The following is a 20,144-nucleotide window of genomic DNA, read 5'->3' on the forward strand; positions in this document are numbered from 1 at the left end:
TTGCGACGTTAATTCAAACTGAATTTAAAAATTTAAGTGCTAATTTTTAATAGATTTGAACACACATTTGCAAAAAGTCCACTTTATTTTTCAATTTGTTGTCGAAAAGCATTTTTATGTTTTTTATTATTAATATGTATTAGAACTGTAAAATGGGCTTAAATCAAAACTAACTACAGACCGATTGTAATGTGGTAAGCTCAAAGAAATACAAATACAAGATACACTTAAAGTTAATCATAATAAAATGTATTATTAAATCGAACGTCGTTCTGTATACTTAAAAAGCTGTGACTATAAATGTGTTTATTTTAATCAGTTTTTTCATTTTTTGAAATAATATTTGGTTTTGCAAAAGGAAGCCAAAGGCATATAGTATAAAAAAAAACAAATACGCCTAATACATTTATGTGTACTATATATAAAGTTGATTACTTTAGGCCAGCTACTTTTCTATATATATATATATATATATATCCATCTATATCCTCAACAAGTACCAAGGGGTACAATCTATCTTGACTGATATATGATATATAACTTTAAATATCGTATTATATATATAGTGTATATATAGTAAACAGTATATATAAGTTGTACACTTTCGAAAAGGCCTGAAAGAATATATATGTATATATATCTACCGATTATTATGCAATACATTTGGCTACACACGAACTTGGAGCTGAATTAACCCGATTTCTGACTGTGAATTGGATTAGTATAAGTAACTAGGAGTGTTTTTATCGCTTATAGATCTAGCTACCTTCTATAAAGTAGTATAGAATATTGCGTATAATTTATATTTATATATATATTTGATTCTCCATCATCTGTCTCTTTTTCTTTCTCTGTGCGTTATCCACGATTTTTTTATTTGCGGGCACCGACAACGGGCAACCGGGACTTGGGAGTTGCTGCTGGAACGGCATTGCTTGCTCCTCTTCGTCCGCCACCTTCTCCTGCTCCTTCTCCTTCAACTGGCGGCGTATTGTCAAATGTGGAGCTACGCAGCAGCATTGGACGCGACATTGCACCGTTCAGTGTGCTGGAAGATTTCGTTTGTTGTGTCCTCAAATTGGACGCTTGCTTTGTCTTCGTTTTGGCCTCATCCACACGCTTCCAAATGTTGGCAATGCGACTCTGCGCTTGGTTAATCTTGGCCGCCGCTGCGGCTGCTGCACTGCCGCCATTCAAATTGGAGTTGCTGCGGGAGGGCGGCGTTGTGGATGACACACGTGACGCTTGAGCGGCTACGCGTGATGCAGCCGCTGCTTTGGCGCTCGCCAAACGTATATTTGTGTTGGCACGTTGTTGTTGTGCTTGTCGTTGTTGTTGTTGTGGCATCACTCGACTTGTGGACTTGGCAATGATGCGCTTGGGTGACGCTGCTTTGGTTGCTGTTGCTGCTGCTGCTGCCACTTTAGTTGTTGTTACTGTTGTGCGCTTTGTGGGCAGCTTGGAAGCTCGATGAGTCGGACTCAGTGCCTCCACAATGGGCACTTGTGCGTTTATGTTTGTTGGCTCATCCTTGACAAAGGTGCCCTGACGTTCCAATCGCGTCGGAACAGCTGCTGTCGGAGCAGTTGTTGTTGCTGCTGTAGCTAGCGGTGGCGGCGTCGACTTCTTCTTCAGGGGCAACCGCAATCCCGGCACCGCATTCCGCTTTGCAATCGTTGGCGATAGCGTCTTGTTCTTGGCATTGGCAGCAGCAGCAGCGGCATTGCTAACCCGCTGACTCTGCATGCTGTAGGGCGAGATGTAGGCGGGCTTCTTCCTGCCACGCACCACTTTGACAGCTGCAGCGGGTTCCAATGTGGGCGGCGGTGTTGCCTTCTTTATGTTGACCTGTTTCTGCTCGACAATTGCAATTGGAGGCGTCTGTGCGCGACCATGACATGACTCCGTTTCCGAATTTTGATCCAATTCACAGCTTGGCGGATCATCCACCAGCACAGGCAACTCCTCGGCCTGTGCCTCCGTCTCCGTCACCGTGGGCTGGCCAAAATTGATGTCTGTAATATAAGTAAACTGTTGCATCATTGCCCGAATGGAGGACAGCTGTTCGCTGGGGCAATCATCTTGGAGCAGCTGGCGTGGACACTCGATCAACTGCGTCTTGTAGCGCTCGGCGCTGCCACGTCGTCGTCCATTGAGGCGTGGCGAGGACGTTGCTGGCATCGCTGACGGCACACTCTCCACAATTTCAATTTGCAACGTTTCATTTACATCGGGCGCATCCAAAACGCTGCTGGAGATGGTGTACGTCTTGTAGCGATCCTTGGCCAGGCGACGTTTCTGCTTTGGCGTCAGCGTACGACGATTGGGCGAGGGCGTCGAGCCCGGTTTGGGTGTGGATTCGGCCGAACTAAAGTCCTCATTCATGGTGGCATCCTCCTCCTCGTCGTCGTAGTCACAGCAGCTTTGGAGCACGGTTAGCGTCAGCGTCTGATCATCGCCAGCTGCCGTCTCATAGTTGGACACTGATATGGTGGTTGCCATGCTGCAATCCTGTTCAGCATCCGCCACCTCGGACTGTATGCTGTCCACGCTAATCATTGAGTCTAGCAGCTCATCCATCAGCGATGGTGGCTTTATGTTATCCAATAAATTACAACTGGAATTGACACTCTCCGCACTGCCCGCCAGTTGACCAAGTGCTCGCCTGGCCACCAGCCCAGCTGGGAATCCTTTGCGCGCAAATCTTGGCGATTTACTGGGCAACGGTTGACACAACGAACTCGGCTGCGTATTGCAGACGGAATTAAGCGAGTCCATGCCCGACGGTGGACGCACATTATCCAAATCGAGACTACCATTAATGCTAAATGTCAATTGTGTGCCATCATCATCTGCATCCGCATCCACATTCGCCTGCAACTGCTGCAGATTCTCAGCCAGCGCACGCGCCTCAAATGCAATCATTGTGGAATTCGTCATCATGGAGGCACTGGTGCCATTGAAGAGCAGCAATCGCTGCTGCTGCTCACTGCAGCTTCGGACTGCCGCATTTACAACTGGTCCGCCTAGCTGAAAATTGAGTGCAGCAGAGGATTGACTGTCCAGTTTATCGGTTACTAACTGCTGTTCCATTGTGGTGTGTGTCTCATTCGTTGGCGTAATTTCGGCATAATCCTGCAGCTCGGCTGCCTGAGTGACCTCCGCATCAGTTGGATCATCATCCAAGCTGAGCGAGGCCAATTTGGGTGCCGATTGACTGATGCTGGGAAAGGACACATCATTGGGACAGGTGTTCTCATTCCAAGTGTTGTTAGTCTGGCTCAGATTATGACTATGACTGTGACTCTGACTGTGACTGTGACTCTGGCTGGGTTTCTGACTGTGTCCTGTGCGCAACTGTTCAGCGGATGTCACAAACTCCAGCGTAAGTCTCTCCACAGATTTCAACATCAAATCCGGATCCTTGTGCTTGTCAGAGCTACAGCTGGGATTTGATTGCCTGGCTGCATCAGTTACTTCATCCAATCTGACTGAAGTATCCAGAATAAATGACTGATTTGATTCATCACTGGAACGATCTGCCTCTGGATCTGTTGGCTTAGACCCAATAACGGTCACGGGATCGATCGAGTTCTCGATCTCTGGACTTGGAGCTGGACTTCTTGCTGCGTCTGTGTCGATGTCGATGCCGTTGTGGTGCTGGAAGCGATGGATGCTCCGGTTGGGATGGTTGTTGCTGGTGTTGCTGATGTTGTTGGTGTTGTTGTTGTTGTTGTGTTGGGTTGCGTGCGTTTTCTTGTTGTTGCTGTCTACGTCTGGAGCTGCTGTGCTGTGAACACTTGCTGATGTAGTAGCTGCCATTGGGTGACACGGTTCCAATGCAACTGCAGACGTAGCTAGCGCGTTTTTTGGCACCGCATTGATCTTCTTGGAGATGCCCGTATTGATGCACTCCATCAGCAGCTTCTCATCCTTACGCTCACGCTCCCGTTCACGCTGTTGATGCTGTTGATGCTGATGATGATGGTGATGATGATGATGATGGTGACGCTGTCGTTTCGACTGCACCGGCAATTGAACCGGTAACGAATCAAATTGCTTGAGATTGGGATTCGATTGTGCTGAGGAGCTGCTGCCAATTACTGTCAGTTGTTGGGATCTGCCCGGCTCCTTGGACTTGTACATGCCATTTAGTATGCACAACTCAAACAGCGACTTGGATTGATTATCATTGGAGTCACTCGAGTCCACGGAACTATAGGATTCCTGTTGCACCGTCTTGCGTGCAGTCATCGCTGAATTTAAAGAGCATGCCGAGCTGGCCGCATTGATGGCTATCGGCTGTGACGTGGAGCACAGCGAACTGGAACGTTTGCTCCCTGATGGATTCGAACTGAAGCCAAGATTCGATTTGGGTCTATTGCAGCCAGCGGCAATAGCCTAGTATAAATACGTAAGAAAAGAAACCCAATCAATTAGCTTAATTTGCAATTTGCATTGACAGTCAGTCAGATTTACCTGACTCAGCAAATTGGTGTCATCCTCCGAGTCAATGGACAAGGAGCTCAATGAATCATCCTGCCAATGCGGCGGTCGTCTAGAATGCTCTTGCGATGCCACGTTTCCTACCGGTTTCCCTCCGCTTGCATCGACAACGCTGTAAAGAACAAGTGAAAATGATTTAGTCCAAAGGTCATGAATATGAGATACCCAGCTCCCAAAGCTCTTATATATTCTATGAAATCCATATAGTTTCGTTTCCGGTACGTCCCAAAAAAACTAATTTGGTATAAGATTTTAATTAAATTAATTTATATGCAGATTGAACTTAAAAGCCAAATCATAATCAAAATGACATTCCGTTTGAAAATCGGTTCAGTTTTGGCAAAGTTATGGAAGTTTGAAGTTGGTCCTACCTTTGACCTAACAACTTTACAAGCCAAAATTTTTGTACGATTTCACATGATTTTTTACAAGAAAATGAAACCTCTCAGAATCAAATTTAAAGTGTTGTTTTATACTAATTACGACATAAGAAGTTGTTTAAAAGTGTAAACTTGAGATTTAATTTTTTCAATTTTCAAAATTTCAAAGGGGGGACCCTTAGCATTGATATCGGAGCAGGCCGAAAATATCTTTTCTCACAAAATAAATTAAATTTGAATGCAGAATAAATTTAAAAACCAAATCATGGTCAAAATGACATTCCGTTTGAAAATCGGTTTAGTTTTGGCAAAGTTATGGAAGTTTAAAGTTGGTCCTACCTTTGACCTAGCAACTTAAAAGCCAACATTTTTGTTCGATTTCACATAATTTGAAATGAAACCTCTCAAAATAAAATTTAAAGTGTTGTTTTTTACTAATTACGATATGGGATGTTTATTAAAATTGAAAACTTGAGATGTAAAATTTCCAAAATTCAAAATTCCAAATATCTGGATGTTCCTGCACATTCAAGAAGTCTATTTCATAAATTTGATGCTTATAGCTCTTACCTTCCCTAAGATCTGCTTCTTCATACAGAGTATCTATACTATTTTAATTATTTCTTGATGCTATTTGCTTACCCAGTATCCTCTCGTAGTTGTACCGCAGGTCCCACTAGACTTGAACCCACCGTCAGATTGGACAATCCGGAGACGATAGAGAAATTGCAGGGACTATCCTCAATGAGATACTTGTTGATCTCATCGTGAACTGGCAAATAGGCGGGAGCAGCAACTGGAAGTGGAGTTGGCTTCTGCATGCCATCCCGTATGCATTGCTGAAGAAGATTGGACGACTGGCCACCGCCTAAGCCGCAATCTGAAGCATTGGAGGACACATCATCGGAGAGATTGAGCGAATAGCGCTGTGGTTGAGTTCCCACCGTGGAGTTTATCGATATGGCAGAGAGATTTGTATTGCTGCCCACCTTGGAGAGCAGAGCTGGTGTATCCTCAGTGCAATAACTGTGCGTAGTTTCTTCTGCCAAAGCGGAGGAGGACGAAACGGCGGCGCCTGTTGTTCCGGTTGCTCCTGCTCCTGTAGCTGCTGCAGTGCCAGTTGCCACATTGCCACGTTGCATGCCCATGTTGATGCAGCTGGCGAGCAACATTTCATCCTCCTTATCGTTGTCACCCAACGGCTTGTCGTCGTCATCCACAATGCTGAGATTACTCAGACTGGTGGCATTGGAGAACTGTGCCGGCGTATGCTCCACATTGAAACTGCTCAAATCATCCTCAAAGACGCTGCGCAACGGACGCTGCGCATTGACAGCGGGCTGGGGGAGATTTGCACTTGCCACACTGATGCGTCGCGGAGATTGTGGCATGCTCTGTGTGGGGGAATCGGGCAGTTCCGAGGGAGAAATGACACCACTTGCCAGACGACTAAAATCACTTACAACCGAACTCTTATCATCACAATTGGCCACATCCACATCCAGGGAATCCATGGAACTGCGACGTGAGAACATCAAGGGCGTGTCCAATGCAGAACTGGAGGTGGCAACTGGCTTAACCGATGCCTCCGGCTGCTGCAAGTGCTGCTCCTGTGGCGGCACTTGCTCCTCCTCCGCCTTGACGGGCTTAGCTGGCTTCGTAGCCGACTTGCCAGGCTCATCCAAGCTGCTCAACGAATCGTAGCGACTAAAGTAACCAGGTGTGCCCTCCTCACAGTAGTTGATGGGTTTCTCTGGTGTATACGAGCCCGATGCACATTGTGACAGCTTGGAGACTGGCTTCTTGACCGGAGCTTGTGGAGTTGTTGTGGCTGCCACCTCATTGGACTTGCTATCCGCTTGATCCTCCACTGGCGGCGTGACTTCTGCATCCGCTTTGGCCGCTAGACGCAAATCCGTGACGGAGGCCGCATTTGATATGACATAGGGCGTATCCTCGGTCTGATAACACTTGACACTGTCGTCCAGTATGAGAAGGATTTCCTGACCTTCCTCGACCACCGCCTTGGCAGGCGTGGCCACAACTGTTGCTGCCTTCAAATCGGATTCCAGTTGATTCTCCGCATAGCGTAGACTGAAATCTGTGGGTTGATCCAAATCCGTTTCCTGATATGTTGTTGTTTTGCTGTCGGGAGCAGCAGCTCCTTCACTATATTTGACCGAGTAATCAATGGGCTGCTCCTCCGTTGCCTCCGCATCTTGTTCCAGCTCCATCTCAAAGTTATTTTGACTCTGACCTGAACGTTGGTTGGAATCCGAGCGCATCAGATGCTCATAGGCCGTATCGGACTTGGCCGAATAAACAGAATCGCGACTTTCGCTTTTGGTTATGACGGAGCGTGACAAACGTGGAGGAGCCGGATGACGACGTGGCTTGTTGGCATTGGCATTGGCATTGGGGTTGGAATTGGAATTGGGATTACTATTGCTATTGTCAAGATTGTCACAGGTCTCGGCATGACGCTCGCCCAGTTCCTGCTGCAGAGCCTTCTGTTTGCGCGCCTTGAGCGTGGGCAGCTGCTTCAGGCCCATGGATCGGGCAATGGGATCAAGTTGCTCTTGATTCTGTACAGCGGGACGAAAATTCAATAGATTCTTCAATGCCGACGAGCTGCCCTCCGAGATCATGGCATGTTTGGAATGGATCAATGACCGCAACATCGGCACCGCTCCATTGTCCCACAAAAACTTTTGATCCTCCGGACAACGTGCAGAGAGATTCCACAGAGTGCCACACGAATTGCTGACCACCGTTAGACTCTCTGACTTGAGTTGCTGCAACAGAATGGCCAGACAATTGTGCTGCCTTAGAATCTGACGATATGGTTCACACACGGCAATGTGACTGGAGACATTGCGAAGTATTCCACCTGCATTCTCGATGATCTTCAAGGTCTTGCTGGGTCCCTCATAGCTCAGCATGCCCACCAAAAAGGCCAGAGCGCCATCTACCGCACAGAACTCGGCCTTGTTGGTGCTACAATGCGCCGAGAGATTCCACAAAGCGGAGAGGATCGCCTTCAAGGTGTTCTCACTCTTGTTCCGCATGGCAGCCTTGGCCAAGGCGGTCACCGTGCCAATCTCATTAAGCACCTCCTTCATGTTGCTGTCGGCACGCCACGAGAGATTGCGCAACACACTGGCCGTCACCTGGAGCAGATCATCGGGTCCGGATGTGTCCAGTTGGGCGACCAGCGCCTCCATGAACTGCTTCTGGCCACAGAGCAGCGCCTTGTTGTTCTCGTCGCCAAATGTGAGATTGGTTAGGGCCATCAATGCATAACGACGCAATGAATTGCAGCATTGATCCTCCGGCTTGGGACCATGGACAGCATGATCCAGATGCACCAGATTCGGTATTACCTGCAATGCACCCAAATCACACATGGCATGTCGATGTTCCTCATCGAAGCTGACCTTCATCAATGATGAAATCGCTGCCAGCGGATGACGATCCGAGTCATCGGCAATGGCCTCGCCTCCACTTTGGAGCAGCGTCTTCAGGAAGCTGCAATAATCCACAATCTGATCGAGCAGTCGCAGTACTTTGGCCTCCCTTCTGCCCGCCTTCTCATCCGGATGACTGTGCACCACATTGTGGAGTGCCAAACTGGCGCACTTGCGCACCTCCTGCTCATTGTCCGGAGCGTGCATCATCTGCACGAGCAGCGGCATGCAACCGGAGTGACGCAATGTGGCACAGCTCTGTCCATTCGCAGACAGTTCCAGAAACTTCTTGGACATCTCCAAGGGATCATTCGAGCCCAGCATGGAGAGCAAAGAGTATACGCATTCCACTTTGGCGCCCAGGGTGGCATCCACATCCGAGCTGCTGGTCCAGGCGGTTCCCTTGGGCAAACGTGGCAAAGCAGGTGCGGTATCTCCATCTAGGAAACGGGACAACGTATACGATGGCTCCTTGCTGCGGGAAACTCTGCCCCCGGCTGTTGCAGCTGCCGGCGAGCCAAGACGTTGTGGTGGCATCAGCTCCTGCTGCTGCTGCTGCTGCGCCGACTGCCGCTCAAAGTTCCGATCGAGACTGCGATGCTCGCGCAGCTCCTGTGCCAGCATATAGTCGGGTGCTATGGGATTCTCGTCGAGAAAATGCTTTGCCGGCTTCTTGGTCACTCCGGCGGCGGCGCCGGAGCCGGCACTTTGTGTAAAGTGCAGCGTGTTGTCGTCCTGGGTGAACTCCTTCTTGGTGTAGCCACTGGCGGCCAATTCGTAGTCACTTATCTCGCCATCCCGCTCGTATTTCTTGTCCATCTTCAGCTGCTCCCCGGCAGCGGCCCGATGATTGTAGCCATAATTATCCTCGTAGTCCGGCGGTGCAGCTGCATCATAATCCAAAAAATGTGGCTTACGATCGGGTACTGCATCCACATCCACATCCACTTCGACATCCACTTCGAGATCGACTTCGGTATCGTCTAATCCCACACCAGCCATGGCCGTAATAATGCTGTCCGTCTGTCCGCCATCATCCTCCTCCAGCTCAGGCGCTGGCTGCAACATGACCCCTCACTTCGCTTCACCTGGATCTTGGCCAAAAGTGGCAAGTCAATGCGTCATGGCCTGCAAATAGAGTAAGAAGAGGCGTTTGTTATAAATTTAGTGGTGAGTAAACCAGCTCGACATCGTCCTCACAATGCTATTTATAGCCACATAAGACAAATGCAGCGCTAGCTCCCAGTTGACCAACTTGTGCCCTTGCGTGAGATGCCAACGCGGATGGAGACGTGATAGAGACTCCAGGAATACAGGTATCAGGTGTAAGCTCGAGACTGCGGTTGGAATGCCAAAGCTATCATAAAGTACAACACACAGAAATATAAATGTGCATGTGTGTACCAGCAGCATGTAACGAATTCAAAATACCCTCTAATCATAATTATCTGAACAGCTTTTAATTGAAAAGTACAGTCAAAACTGTTACAATTCTTTTTAATGCTCTGTATTTGTGGGTTACAATTTTAAAAAGAGTATACCAATAGAATTTTAGATGTGTTAAGGCAACGAATTCGAATACCCTTTTATCACATTTATATTTTTATCTCTTTTTCAACAGTTCTGTTGGAAATGTGTGCGACCTGCTTACAGGGTATCTGCAAGTCGAGCAAGCTTGAATAAAACGAAATGATTAAATGCGGAGACAGCTATTTGATTCTACTCCTACTGATTTTTACATTTCCTACAGAAATTATAAAATAAGAAACGAATATAAGAATCCTTTTTTTTTAAGAAACAATTACAAAATTGATCTAGAACTGAGTATACCCAATGGCTTGAATAGTTTTAACTGAAATAGTAACAAATGCAATCATCATTATGATCTTGATTAGCTGGCGCTGCATCTTTTTTAGAAAGTTAGCGGTTCGGCGTTGTCTTTTTGCGGAATTTCCAGTGCATGAAAAAGATACAGATGCGTTTTCAGCTGCTTAATTTCCATTGTTATTTTTGTTGTTGTTGCTCTTATTGTTGTTGTTGTTATATTTCTCATTTGAGCTGCCGTTGAGTTATGCGCTGTGCAATTGGGAGTTGTTGCATTTTCTTATTGCAGCGGCGCATGCGCCGTATAATTGCCTATATGCGTATGTAACTAGGTGTGCGAGTGTGCGACTGCATATATGTATGTGCCAGTGTGTGTGTCTGTGTCTGTGACATGATTTTATTTTATATTCTCACAGACTGCGATTTAGGGCGACCCCTCCAAATCACATTTTGTTCAGGCTCCAATTGGCATCATATTCATCAAAATCGATTTGTAAAATCTCAATGTGAACCACATTTCCATTTGCCTCTCTTGTTATTTATTGTAATTGTAATTGGATAGTAGCAGAATTGCCAGGCATGACAATGCGGATTGAATAAAGCCCAAAAACAGTGGCTAATCATTCATTCACAGTCAGAGTAAGGAAATCACGTGTACTGCTTTTTTGCCAAAACTATATGAATAAGCTTAAAAATTGCTTACTCAAGCAATTCAAGCAATGTCTGACCCTCTTACAAAATTTAATACAAATTTTACTTATTTGCTTTGCTGGCAATTGTATGCGTAGCACACTGATAAGCAGCTATCTCTGATTAAAGTTAGTGTGAATGATAAATGGTGTGCATTCCTTTTATACAAATACCAAAGCAAAGTATGTACACTGAGAGAAGCACGTTAAGGTCCATCACGAAGACTGATTGTTCATTTGCATATAAATGTATTTAATTTATATACTAATCATTTACATTTTACTACTAAATTACACTTACTTTGCTACTTTTTTTTTTTACAACTTTTTGTACAAGTACATATTTGCTTATGTATATGTTACATAGCCGGCATTTTAGCTTGTCTAATGAATCAACAGTTCATCAATTAGTCAAAGCCTATGCAATGTACATATGTATATATATTTGTACGTGTTTGTATGTTCGTTGGCAAGTACCACAAAGAATGTGCAAATATGTATGCGTCACTTGTCTAGTCGGGCGCCTCTTCTCCTCCCACCACAATTCCCGCTGTCTTCAGTGTCATTAACCGGCCAGTCAATGTACGTTTGTATGTGTAGTGTATATATGCATGTAAGTACACACACCACAAAAGGAAGCGACGTTTTGGTTTGGCACACATTTTGCATACCAAAAATCCAAACGGCAGAACTATCGCAGAAGTGAGCGATTGAAGATTGAGAAATAAGTCGAAGAAGCAGAAAGAGGTAAACCATTAAAAAGACATGATGGAAATATGCGCAAAATATAAACACGATAGAAAATACATTATAGAGCATGACGACAATTAAATACTCTTTATCCTTGGGCAGTACAAAAGGTTTTATTTGATATAATCAGAGATTAAAGACGTAATCAAATGAAGTCCTATAGATCTTGATCTTATTGAATCTTAAAGACGAATTTTTTCTTTCGAAACCTGCAAAAAGCCGTTAACCGTTTAGTTACCATATACAAACATAACCGAAAGTGTAACTGAAACCGATATTTGATTCGGTTTGATAACTTGGTTAAGGCTACAGAGTTATTTTAATTATATTTAATTAATATATTCAGTAATAAGCTTGTTTGCACCTACTTTGAGCAATTTATCGCAAATTAATATACAGCTGGACATGAGGCATCATCCATAAACAGAAAATATACACACAAACACATATGTATCTACTTTTGCCATAATATATATATTATGGCATCGAAAATGTCCCCTTCAGTTGCTATACACTGTTAAAAACTATATTACAATAAAATTGCGCGCCTATTCCCATAAATGTGTATGTATGTATGTAAAGCGATATGTATGCCTTAGTTTAATGAACGTCATTCGCTTTTGTTGTTGTTTTTATTATTATTACTATTTCTTTTCATTTTTGTGCTGTCCAGTTTTTTGTCTCTCTCTGTGCGCAACACAGAGATCATGATTATGTAAATTGAAGCAAAGTAAAAGGGAAACTAAATACTATAACTATCCGACTGCGGAAAAAACAATAAAAATACTTACAACAGCGACTGTCTGGCCCTTAAGCCGTGCATAATAAACACATTCATACACCAATTTGAGTGTATGTTTGTATTTATTGTTTGTACTAACGCAACTGTTCAAAAGTTAATTTGCGCATGCAACTAAAATGCGAATGATTAATTATGGTAAACAAGAGCAAGAGAAATTACTAAATATCAATTAGGTGCGCCACATTCACTTTACAATAACAACAATTGTAACAAGACAACAGCAGCAACAACAACAAAGCAGCGGCGAGTAGGAAGACACGCGCACAAGGCTAAAGTTGCTGATAAAGGAGTTTGCAGCTTGAAACACACATGCAACACAGATGCACATCTTATATACACCCACACACGCACACAAATCACAAGGCGCAGCCGCTTACACACACACACATGTATTCGCGCCCATTGTCACAATTGGACTTTATTGATTTTTCCTGTATAAGGAATATGAACGAAGAAGGAAAACGCAAAAATAAAACAACATAGCCAGCAATTCATTAAAGTTTTAATTAAAGATGGTCGCTATACAATTAAAAACTTGAACATATTATTGCCATAAAGGGGGATCTTTAAATGTTTAGATTATTTTTGTAGGTTTGTCGCATGCATACATACAAAAAAGAAGATTTTATTGAGACTCCCACACAGAGACAAGTTTAGTGCATACCTTGACCAAAAGTTCTTAATAGCTTAAAGCAGCTGTTGTCTTGAGTAGACACATTTCACACTTTATCTGAGATGTTTACTTTCAGCAATTGCATTTATTTAAAATTCTAACACACTTCGCGATAAAAACAAATAAAAACGCACGTATATTTATGAGTAGATTTGTAACAAAACCGTCCGGACACAGCGGTTTTGTGTGGCACAGCCAAAGATGGACTAATTGGTATTATTTTATCAATGTACAGCTACAAGAACTTAACATATTGCTGAACTGTTATTAACAGCGAGAACTCCTGGAAAAAAGTATCGTTATTCGCTATTTCACAAAATTTAATAAAAATATGAAGTTTGTTAAAGACATTAAGTGCAATGAAAAATAAAAGCAGTTAAATTAAAGTCTATCTCACCAAACAAAAGTATTTTAAAGAAATAAACAATTGGTTGCACGAATTTAAGTTTAACAGATGCTAATTGGCTCAACATGAATGTCTCTAGCAAATAACTAACAGCGACATAACAGAGCACAGCTGATTTTAGCATTATCGATTAGCTTTTAACTCCTTAATTAGATTAATCGATAGCCCAGTCTGATAGTACGAATGTGTTATTGAAAGCATTAAATTAATTAAAAAAAAAAACATGAGCAAAACAGCTTGTTAAAAAAGTATTTAAAAGAGTTAACGCAAATGAACATAATTCTTGGCACACATTAAGTCTGTATTTTATTAAGAATCTTGATACTATAAGTTGTGGAGGTCTGTCGATATTGTTGTATTAAACACCAAACAAAAAGGAATTTGCAAATCATTAGTCGTACAAACTGTTAATTAAGGAAGCAATCCCTGTTACAAATTTCAAACAGCATCATCATGGAGCAAATGGACGTCGATGTAGACACAACGGCAAAGCCGAGTACTTCATCTACAGCGGCAGCAGCAGCAGCGGCTGCGGCGGCAGGTGATTCAGCCGGCAGCAAACAACAGCAACCAAAGGGAAACATTATGGCTGCGACAGGAACAGTGGCGTCGGTAACAATTTCATTGCATCCACTGGTTATAATGAACATATCGGAGCATTGGACACGCTTCCGGGCACAACATGGCGAGCCGCGTCAAGTTTATGGCGCACTTATTGGCAAACAAAAGGGCCGCAATATTGAGGTGATGAATTCGTTTGAGCTCAAAACTGATGAAATTGCGGATGAAACGATTATCAACAAAGACTATTACAACAAAAAGGAGCAGCAATATAAGCAGGTAAGAGGATTTGCTTCACTTGAATAAGTTCTTTTAATATAACTAAACTTAATTGCATGCAGGTGTTTAGCGATCTTGACTTCATTGGCTGGTATACAACCGGCGACATTCCATCTGCGAGTGACATTAAGATCCAGAAACAAATAGCCGAGATTAACGAGTGTCCCATCATGCTTCAACTTAATCCATTGGCCCGCAGTGTGGATCAGTTGCCGGTGAAACTATTCGAATCTCTCATTGACTTGGTCGATGGCGAGGCAACCATGTTATTTGTACCACTAACATACACACTGGCCACCGAGGAGGCTGAACGCATTGGCGTCGATCATGTGGCACGCATGACCACCAATGAGTCGGGCGAGAAGAGTGTGGTGGCCGAACATTTGGTGGCGCAGGATAGTGCTATTAAAATGCTTAATACCCGCATCAAAATCGTCTTGCAGTACATTAAAGATGTGGAGGCGGGCAAGCTTAAGGCAAACCAGGAGATATTGCGAGAGGCGTATGCACTGTGTCATCGGCTGCCCATAATGCAGGTGCCTGCGTTCCAGGAGGAGCTATACACGCAGTGTAATGATGTCGGACTCATCAGCTATTTGGGAACGCTCACCAAGGGCTGCAATGACATGCATCAGTTTGTAAACAAATTCAATATGCTCTACGACCGTCAAGGATCATCGCGTCGCATGCGTGGCCTCTATCCCTAAGTGTTGCAATGGATAGATATTTATTTTCTATATATGTATATGTTCAATATTCGATTGCTGCTGCCTATTAAATGAGTAACTCTACATTGGCAATCGACGTAGTTTGTTAATGCAATTTTATTTGTTGTTGGCAAACTACACAGATGGAATTAAGCTGGGGGGAAACCACACATACACATATGTATATCACTTTCATCTTACTGTCCTCCGTGGAGCTTCAAGCTACTTAAATTCAATTCAATGTGTCCTAAACACTTAAATACGTAATATGCGGTGGGCTTCTTCACTTCACTCTCTAATGATTATAATCGTCCAGCTTGATGTTGGCGGAGTACTGTTGCATAAATTCCACTTCGAGCGGATGCATCTCCTTGGCGGGAATGATCAGCGAATGGAGTGGGCCACCCAAATCGGTGGCACGCATGCCGTGCAACGTACTGACCACAATCTGTTGTGTATCTTGGCCAACACGTGCCAGTCCAACGCACAATGACTGCTCATTGAGGACTGTATTCCGTTCGAGGGCATCCTTTTTCTCCACAATGGTCAGCAGCTGCTGGGCAGCCTCGGCGACACTCATGAAACGCGGGGGCATATACTCCTTGCGTTTGCGCATGAGCGACTCGGGGGTGGGCTCCTTAACCTTGATGTCCAGCAGACAGAGTGTGTGCATGTTGTGCAGGCGATTCAGTTTAATCTTATCGTAAAAACTGTCCGGCTTCCAAGTCTCATCCCAATACGGTATGGAGACAGTTTCACCAAATTTGTACAATTGCAGGCCACAGCATCCAATGGCATTCATAATGGACGCATTATGTATGACCTTGTAGGGTATATTCTTCTCCTTGGCGCGCAAAATGAAGTCTGTGTGTGTTGTGGCGCCAAATGGGTCGCCAACCACCAGGAGCGCAACGTCCGACTCGCCAGCACCCGACAGAATCTCATCGGCACCTTGTTCCACCAGGTCACGGTCAGCCAGCAGCACAGGACGTCCATAGAATTCTTGCTGCAAAAACAAAAATATGTAAATGAAAAAAAGAACCAACCAATCAAATCAAATCCCATAATTTATATTTAACACCATCTACCACCACCTACCACCTATCACCTCTAACTGGCACTCACCATATCCTCAAGGCTACAGCCCAGAATTGAGGTATACATTTCCAGGTACACACGACTACATTGCTTTACGATTTCAAGGCCTTTCACTGTAATATCCTTGATATCGCCAAGACCGAGCCCGATAAGGTAGAACATTGTGCGTTAATGGCTATTCAAATTTGTGCTGTTTACAATTTATTGGCGCTTGCTATTTTTTTAGTGATTGCAAATATAATTAATTGCTGCGAATTGAAACCGACACGTGCCTGTATAAGATTTGCACCTCGCTTGTTGCTTCTTCACGCGCGGACGACGCGACTGCACTAACAGATGTTTTACAGTGTTGCCATGTCCGCACTGTTGCCAACTTAGCAGTTTTATCGCTAGATCTAACTCTTTTTAGAGCTCGTTTGATAAAAAAAAATTCAAAATTGCTGCTAACTGAAAATCTGGCTATTTGAAATATATGTTCAGCTAAGTTTTGCTCTTAATATTTTTCGTCAAACTGATCAAAAGTGCCCACAATAACAAATTTTAATGCTTTCCAGACAGAAACAGCTATTGTTTCCACTAAAACTTGGCAGCACTGATGTGGATGGCTGCCACCCGATCCAAAGGTTGCCACCCTGCAAAATTTCCCGATCTATCAACTTGTACCATTTTAGTCATATTGGAAATTTGGTTGCACCCTAGAAAATTCACCTATTTTTTAATTTCTCTTAATATTAATTAGTAATTTTGTCGATTTTTTATATTTTTTTGTTTAAATTCAATTTGTAACTTCTCTCCCCTGTGGGTAACGAACTTCAAAGCTTCATGAGAATGTTTTCCTTAATTTTATCTAGTTTCGAATTTAAAATTTTCATCAAATTATTAATTTACCTCAAAGTTATTGTATTTTGAAATTTGCTTTTACCTAATCTTAAATTTTCTAGTGTGATCACACGCGACCAATAACTCGTTCTAATTAATACTGAAAGGTATTTTTTAATTAGCAAGCTCAAATAAATATATCGCCTATAAAATAAAAGCTCATCGCACTCAGCAGCTATTGAATCAATAATAAAATTAAAGTATAATTACTAGAATGCCTCTGTTAAAATATAAATACTATAATAAATACTATGAAGCATGTGCAGCTCTGCAACAATAGTAGGGCAGCACTGGCTGACTATCAACCAATCGTTATCGAAGGCAGCCGATTAATAACTTTATTCCACGTGCGGCCCGTAACTTTTATTTTACTCGTTTGATCATTTGTGTTTAATTAATAATAAGCATAAATAAAAATGCCGCCGGTGAAGAAACCCAAACCCAATAGGGTTAGCAAACCAGCTGCAGTCGCCGAAACGCCTGATGAAAAGAAAAATGTGGTCTCTGGGCAGGCAAGTTCCAAACAGAAAAGAACCGAAAGAAGCAACGGTGTTTCTAACTGTTTACGACTTCATTTCTTTTTTTAATATAGCTAAAAAAGCGAATGCCAAAGAATAAGCCAGAAGCAAAGGAACGTCCACAGCGGGGTGTGGTATTCATTAAGCACTTGCCCCATGGATTCTTTGAGCACCAGTTGCGCCAATACTTCAAGCAATTTGGCCATGTTACACGCGTCCGTTTGGGACGCTCGGAACGCACCGGCGGAAGCAAAGGATTCGCTTTTGTCGAGTTTGAGTATCCGGAAGTTGCCAAAGTGGCGGCTGATACCATGGACAATTATCTCATGTTCCAGAAAGTGGTCAAGGCATCCTATATTCCACCTGAAAAGCAGAGATACCACTACTTCAAGAACACAGTGAAGAAAGTCAAAAATAAGGTTATTAACTTATGTCAAAAAAAAAAAAATATTGTTTACTTAACATTTTTATTGTTTTTAGGCTGGCAAAGAGATTTACGTATCGGGGCTAACTAAAGCTATACAACGTAGTGTAAAGAACCAAAACAATTGGAACGATTCTACCTGCCAGAAACGCACTGTGTCCGGCATTAAAAAGATGAAGAAGCTGCAGCAGAAATACGATCATTTGGGAATTGATTTCTCCAGCTTGCTTGTGGAGCCGGTCAAGAAGTCCAAGGAGGCGGCAACCAGTGCTGGCAAAGCTAAAAAGGCCGGTGAAAAATCGAAGAAACAAGAAAAACAGCTTGAACTGGAAGATTTGCTGGGCAACACTATCAATGAGGATTCTGATGATGAGGACTACGTGGATGAAAATGATGATGATATCGAAGAGCCAGCCAGCGAAGATAGTACTGATGACGATATTAGCGAAGAGGAGGAGGAGGAAAGGGAACTAACGCCACAGCCTGTAGCCAAAAAGTCGCAAAAGAAAAAGAACTCGGCTGAAGATCGCATGACCGATCTATTGAAACGCAAACCAGGCACCGGTGGAGTACAGAAAAAGAAGCCCGCTGCAAGTGCCAAAGTCAATAAAAAGGCGGCCACACAATCGCTGCAGCTGGCCGCAGCTAAGAAGATAGCCAAGCCATTGCAGAAGCAGAAGTTGGGCAAGAAGCTGAAGAAGAAGTAATTATATTATGTATATTACAATCATAGTTAAGTAAATCAAAAATTAAACATTTGTATAAAAAGTTTGTCTTAAAACTAAGACCGATGAAACTATTGCTGCTTTGTGGAGCTGGAACTGGGACCGCCCAACTTCTCGAGTTTGATGCGTTTGCACTTCATGCGACGATTTTGAAACCAGACCTTCACCTGACGTTCACTCAGCTCCAATGAAACGGCAATCTCATAACGTCTAAGTCGCGTCAGATAATTGGAATAGCTAAACTCCGCCTCCAGTTGCTTGAGTTGAGGCTTTGTAAACGCCGTGCGTTCCTTGCGATGAGTACTGGGCATTGATGAAGCGGCTGTGCTGCTGCCTGTTAGAATCTCTTGGATCGGTGAAGGTGTTGCCAAACTTGCTGCCAACTGCACGGCGTCCCAGTCGTAAACGGAAGCATCATTAGACCAAGTTTCTTCCACCCTGTTGTACTCTGCTAAATTTGGATTTAAATGTGAAGCGTTGTTTTGCTCATAGTTGTAGGCGTATTCCACATAGCCTTCGGTTGACCAACGTTTAGTCACATTTAAGCAATAGTAGGATGATAATTCCGCATTACTTGAGCTGGAGTTTTTCATGTTGGATCCTTACGCGCGCACTCTCTAATTAATACTGATCGCTCTGAGACACGAAGACGCTTATTAAGGCGACTTCTTTGGTTTAATCGGAGCACACGCTCAGCCTCAGCCTCCGATTGGCTCAATCTGTTTTTCCACTTAACTTTAAATGATGTGCTGCTGATATGATAATTGTGCGCAACATCTGGACGGACAGAACCCGGACAGACTCGACCATCCGAAACGTCGCGTGCGCTCGTTCGCTCTCGCTTCCTCCTTCTCCTCCTCCACATTTCTAAACGATTATGACACCCACAAAGTATGTTGTTGTTATTTTAGAGACACATATGACTGTCCGTTGTCAAAACAAAACGGTCTACAAACGGAAGTAGGATGATCTTCTATCACAACATGAGTCAAGTGCTTTGTGTGTCGAGGAGAAAAGATCTAACATTAAACGCTCATAAAATCAACTTCGGCTTGCTTTTTATAGACATATCAATTGCACGCCCTTTAAACTTTTTATGGATCATTACGTTTATCGACAGCGCGAATATCCATGTGAATAATTCCGTCTTTGGACGCATGCTAACAGTTCCGCTTTTTTCTATCATCATGTCATGCACTAAAATACTTCTTAGTTGACGAAATTTATATGCCCTAAAATGCTGTACAGACTCCAAATAATTAAATAGCTTAAAAAGACCCGCCAAACTATTTCCTACATTTAACATTTGTCTTGACCAAATTCAAATGCTGTTTAGAAATCTGCCAAAATATTACCAGAGTCTGGCCACGCTCTTTAAAAAATTGTCTGGCATCACATTGATAACTGGCTGCCATAATGGTAAGTTTGATGGTCACCCTAATTCCTTAACGTAGTA

General features: G+C 43.5%; 5 protein-coding genes across 5 annotated transcripts; 2 read left to right on the top strand and 3 right to left on the bottom strand.

Moving 5' to 3' along the window:
* Window positions 1-94: 94 nt before the first annotated feature.
* On the bottom strand, window positions 95-13,280 carry LOC117790125 (adenomatous polyposis coli protein). The gene is made up of 4 exons (XM_034629411.1): window positions 13,083-13,280; window positions 5,529-9,481; window positions 4,480-4,618; window positions 95-4,401 (listed from the first exon to the last, which is right to left on the bottom strand). The coding sequence occupies exons 2-4, from the start codon at window positions 9,419-9,421 to the stop codon at window positions 874-876; spliced, it is 7,560 nt and encodes a 2,519-aa protein (XP_034485302.1). The 5' UTR covers window positions 9,422-9,481; window positions 13,083-13,280; the 3' UTR covers window positions 95-873.
* A 463-nt stretch (window positions 13,281-13,743) lies between these two features.
* On the top strand, window positions 13,744-15,137 carry LOC117790974 (COP9 signalosome complex subunit 6). The gene is made up of 2 exons (XM_034630601.1): window positions 13,744-14,337; window positions 14,400-15,137. The coding sequence occupies exons 1-2, from the start codon at window positions 13,951-13,953 to the stop codon at window positions 15,042-15,044; spliced, it is 1,032 nt and encodes a 343-aa protein (XP_034486492.1). The 5' UTR covers window positions 13,744-13,950; the 3' UTR covers window positions 15,045-15,137.
* A 6-nt stretch (window positions 15,138-15,143) lies between these two features.
* Window positions 15,144-16,477, bottom strand: LOC117790975 (diphthine methyl ester synthase). The gene is made up of 2 exons (XM_034630602.1): window positions 16,170-16,477; window positions 15,144-16,050 (listed from the first exon to the last, which is right to left on the bottom strand). Exons 1-2 carry the CDS (start codon window positions 16,302-16,304, stop codon window positions 15,340-15,342), a joined length of 846 nt encoding a protein of 281 aa, XP_034486493.1. The 5' UTR covers window positions 16,305-16,477; the 3' UTR covers window positions 15,144-15,339.
* An 839-nt stretch (window positions 16,478-17,316) lies between these two features.
* On the top strand, window positions 17,317-18,734 carry LOC117791406 (MKI67 FHA domain-interacting nucleolar phosphoprotein). The gene is made up of 3 exons (XM_034631145.1): window positions 17,317-17,533; window positions 17,614-17,958; window positions 18,020-18,734. The coding sequence occupies exons 1-3, from the start codon at window positions 17,438-17,440 to the stop codon at window positions 18,668-18,670; spliced, it is 1,092 nt and encodes a 363-aa protein (XP_034487036.1). The 5' UTR covers window positions 17,317-17,437; the 3' UTR covers window positions 18,671-18,734.
* LOC117792903 (homeobox protein Hox-B1b) lies at window positions 18,697-19,281 on the bottom strand. The gene has a single exon (XM_034633219.1). The coding sequence runs from the start codon at window positions 19,279-19,281 to the stop codon at window positions 18,760-18,762; it is 522 nt and encodes a 173-aa protein (XP_034489110.1). The 3' UTR covers window positions 18,697-18,759.
* Between the last annotated feature and the right edge of the window lie 863 nt (window positions 19,282-20,144).

Source organism: Drosophila innubila, assembly GCF_004354385.1.
Source record: "Drosophila innubila isolate TH190305 chromosome 3R unlocalized genomic scaffold, UK_Dinn_1.0 2_E_3R, whole genome shotgun sequence".
Taxonomy (NCBI): Eukaryota; Metazoa; Arthropoda; class Insecta; order Diptera; family Drosophilidae; genus Drosophila; species Drosophila innubila.

Coding starts and splice junctions, on each gene's coding strand:
- LOC117790125 (XM_034629411.1), bottom strand. CDS start 9,421: ATGTTGCAGCCAGCGCCTGAGCTGGAGGAGGATGATGGCGGACAGACG. Junction 4,619..5,528: donor CAACTACGAGAGGATACTGG/GTAAGCAAATAG, acceptor TGTTCTTTACAG/CGTTGTCGATGCAAGCGGAG. Junction 4,402..4,479: donor ACACCAATTTGCTGAGTCAG/GTAAATCTGACT, acceptor TATTTATACTAG/GCTATTGCCGCTGGCTGCAA.
- LOC117790974 (XM_034630601.1), top strand. CDS start 13,951: ATGGAGCAAATGGACGTCGATGTAGACACAACGGCAAAGCCGAGTACT. Junction 14,338..14,399: donor AGGAGCAGCAATATAAGCAG/GTAAGAGGATTT, acceptor AATTGCATGCAG/GTGTTTAGCGATCTTGACTT.
- LOC117790975 (XM_034630602.1), bottom strand. CDS start 16,304: ATGTTCTACCTTATCGGGCTCGGTCTTGGCGATATCAAGGATATTACA. Junction 16,051..16,169: donor GCTGTAGCCTTGAGGATATG/GTGAGTGCCAGT, acceptor TTGTTTTTGCAG/CAAGAATTCTATGGACGTCC.
- LOC117791406 (XM_034631145.1), top strand. CDS start 17,438: ATGCCGCCGGTGAAGAAACCCAAACCCAATAGGGTTAGCAAACCAGCT. Junction 17,534..17,613: donor AAAATGTGGTCTCTGGGCAG/GCAAGTTCCAAA, acceptor TTTTTAATATAG/CTAAAAAAGCGAATGCCAAA. Junction 17,959..18,019: donor TGAAGAAAGTCAAAAATAAG/GTTATTAACTTA, acceptor TATTGTTTTTAG/GCTGGCAAAGAGATTTACGT.
- LOC117792903 (XM_034633219.1), bottom strand. CDS start 19,281: ATGAAAAACTCCAGCTCAAGTAATGCGGAATTATCATCCTACTATTGC.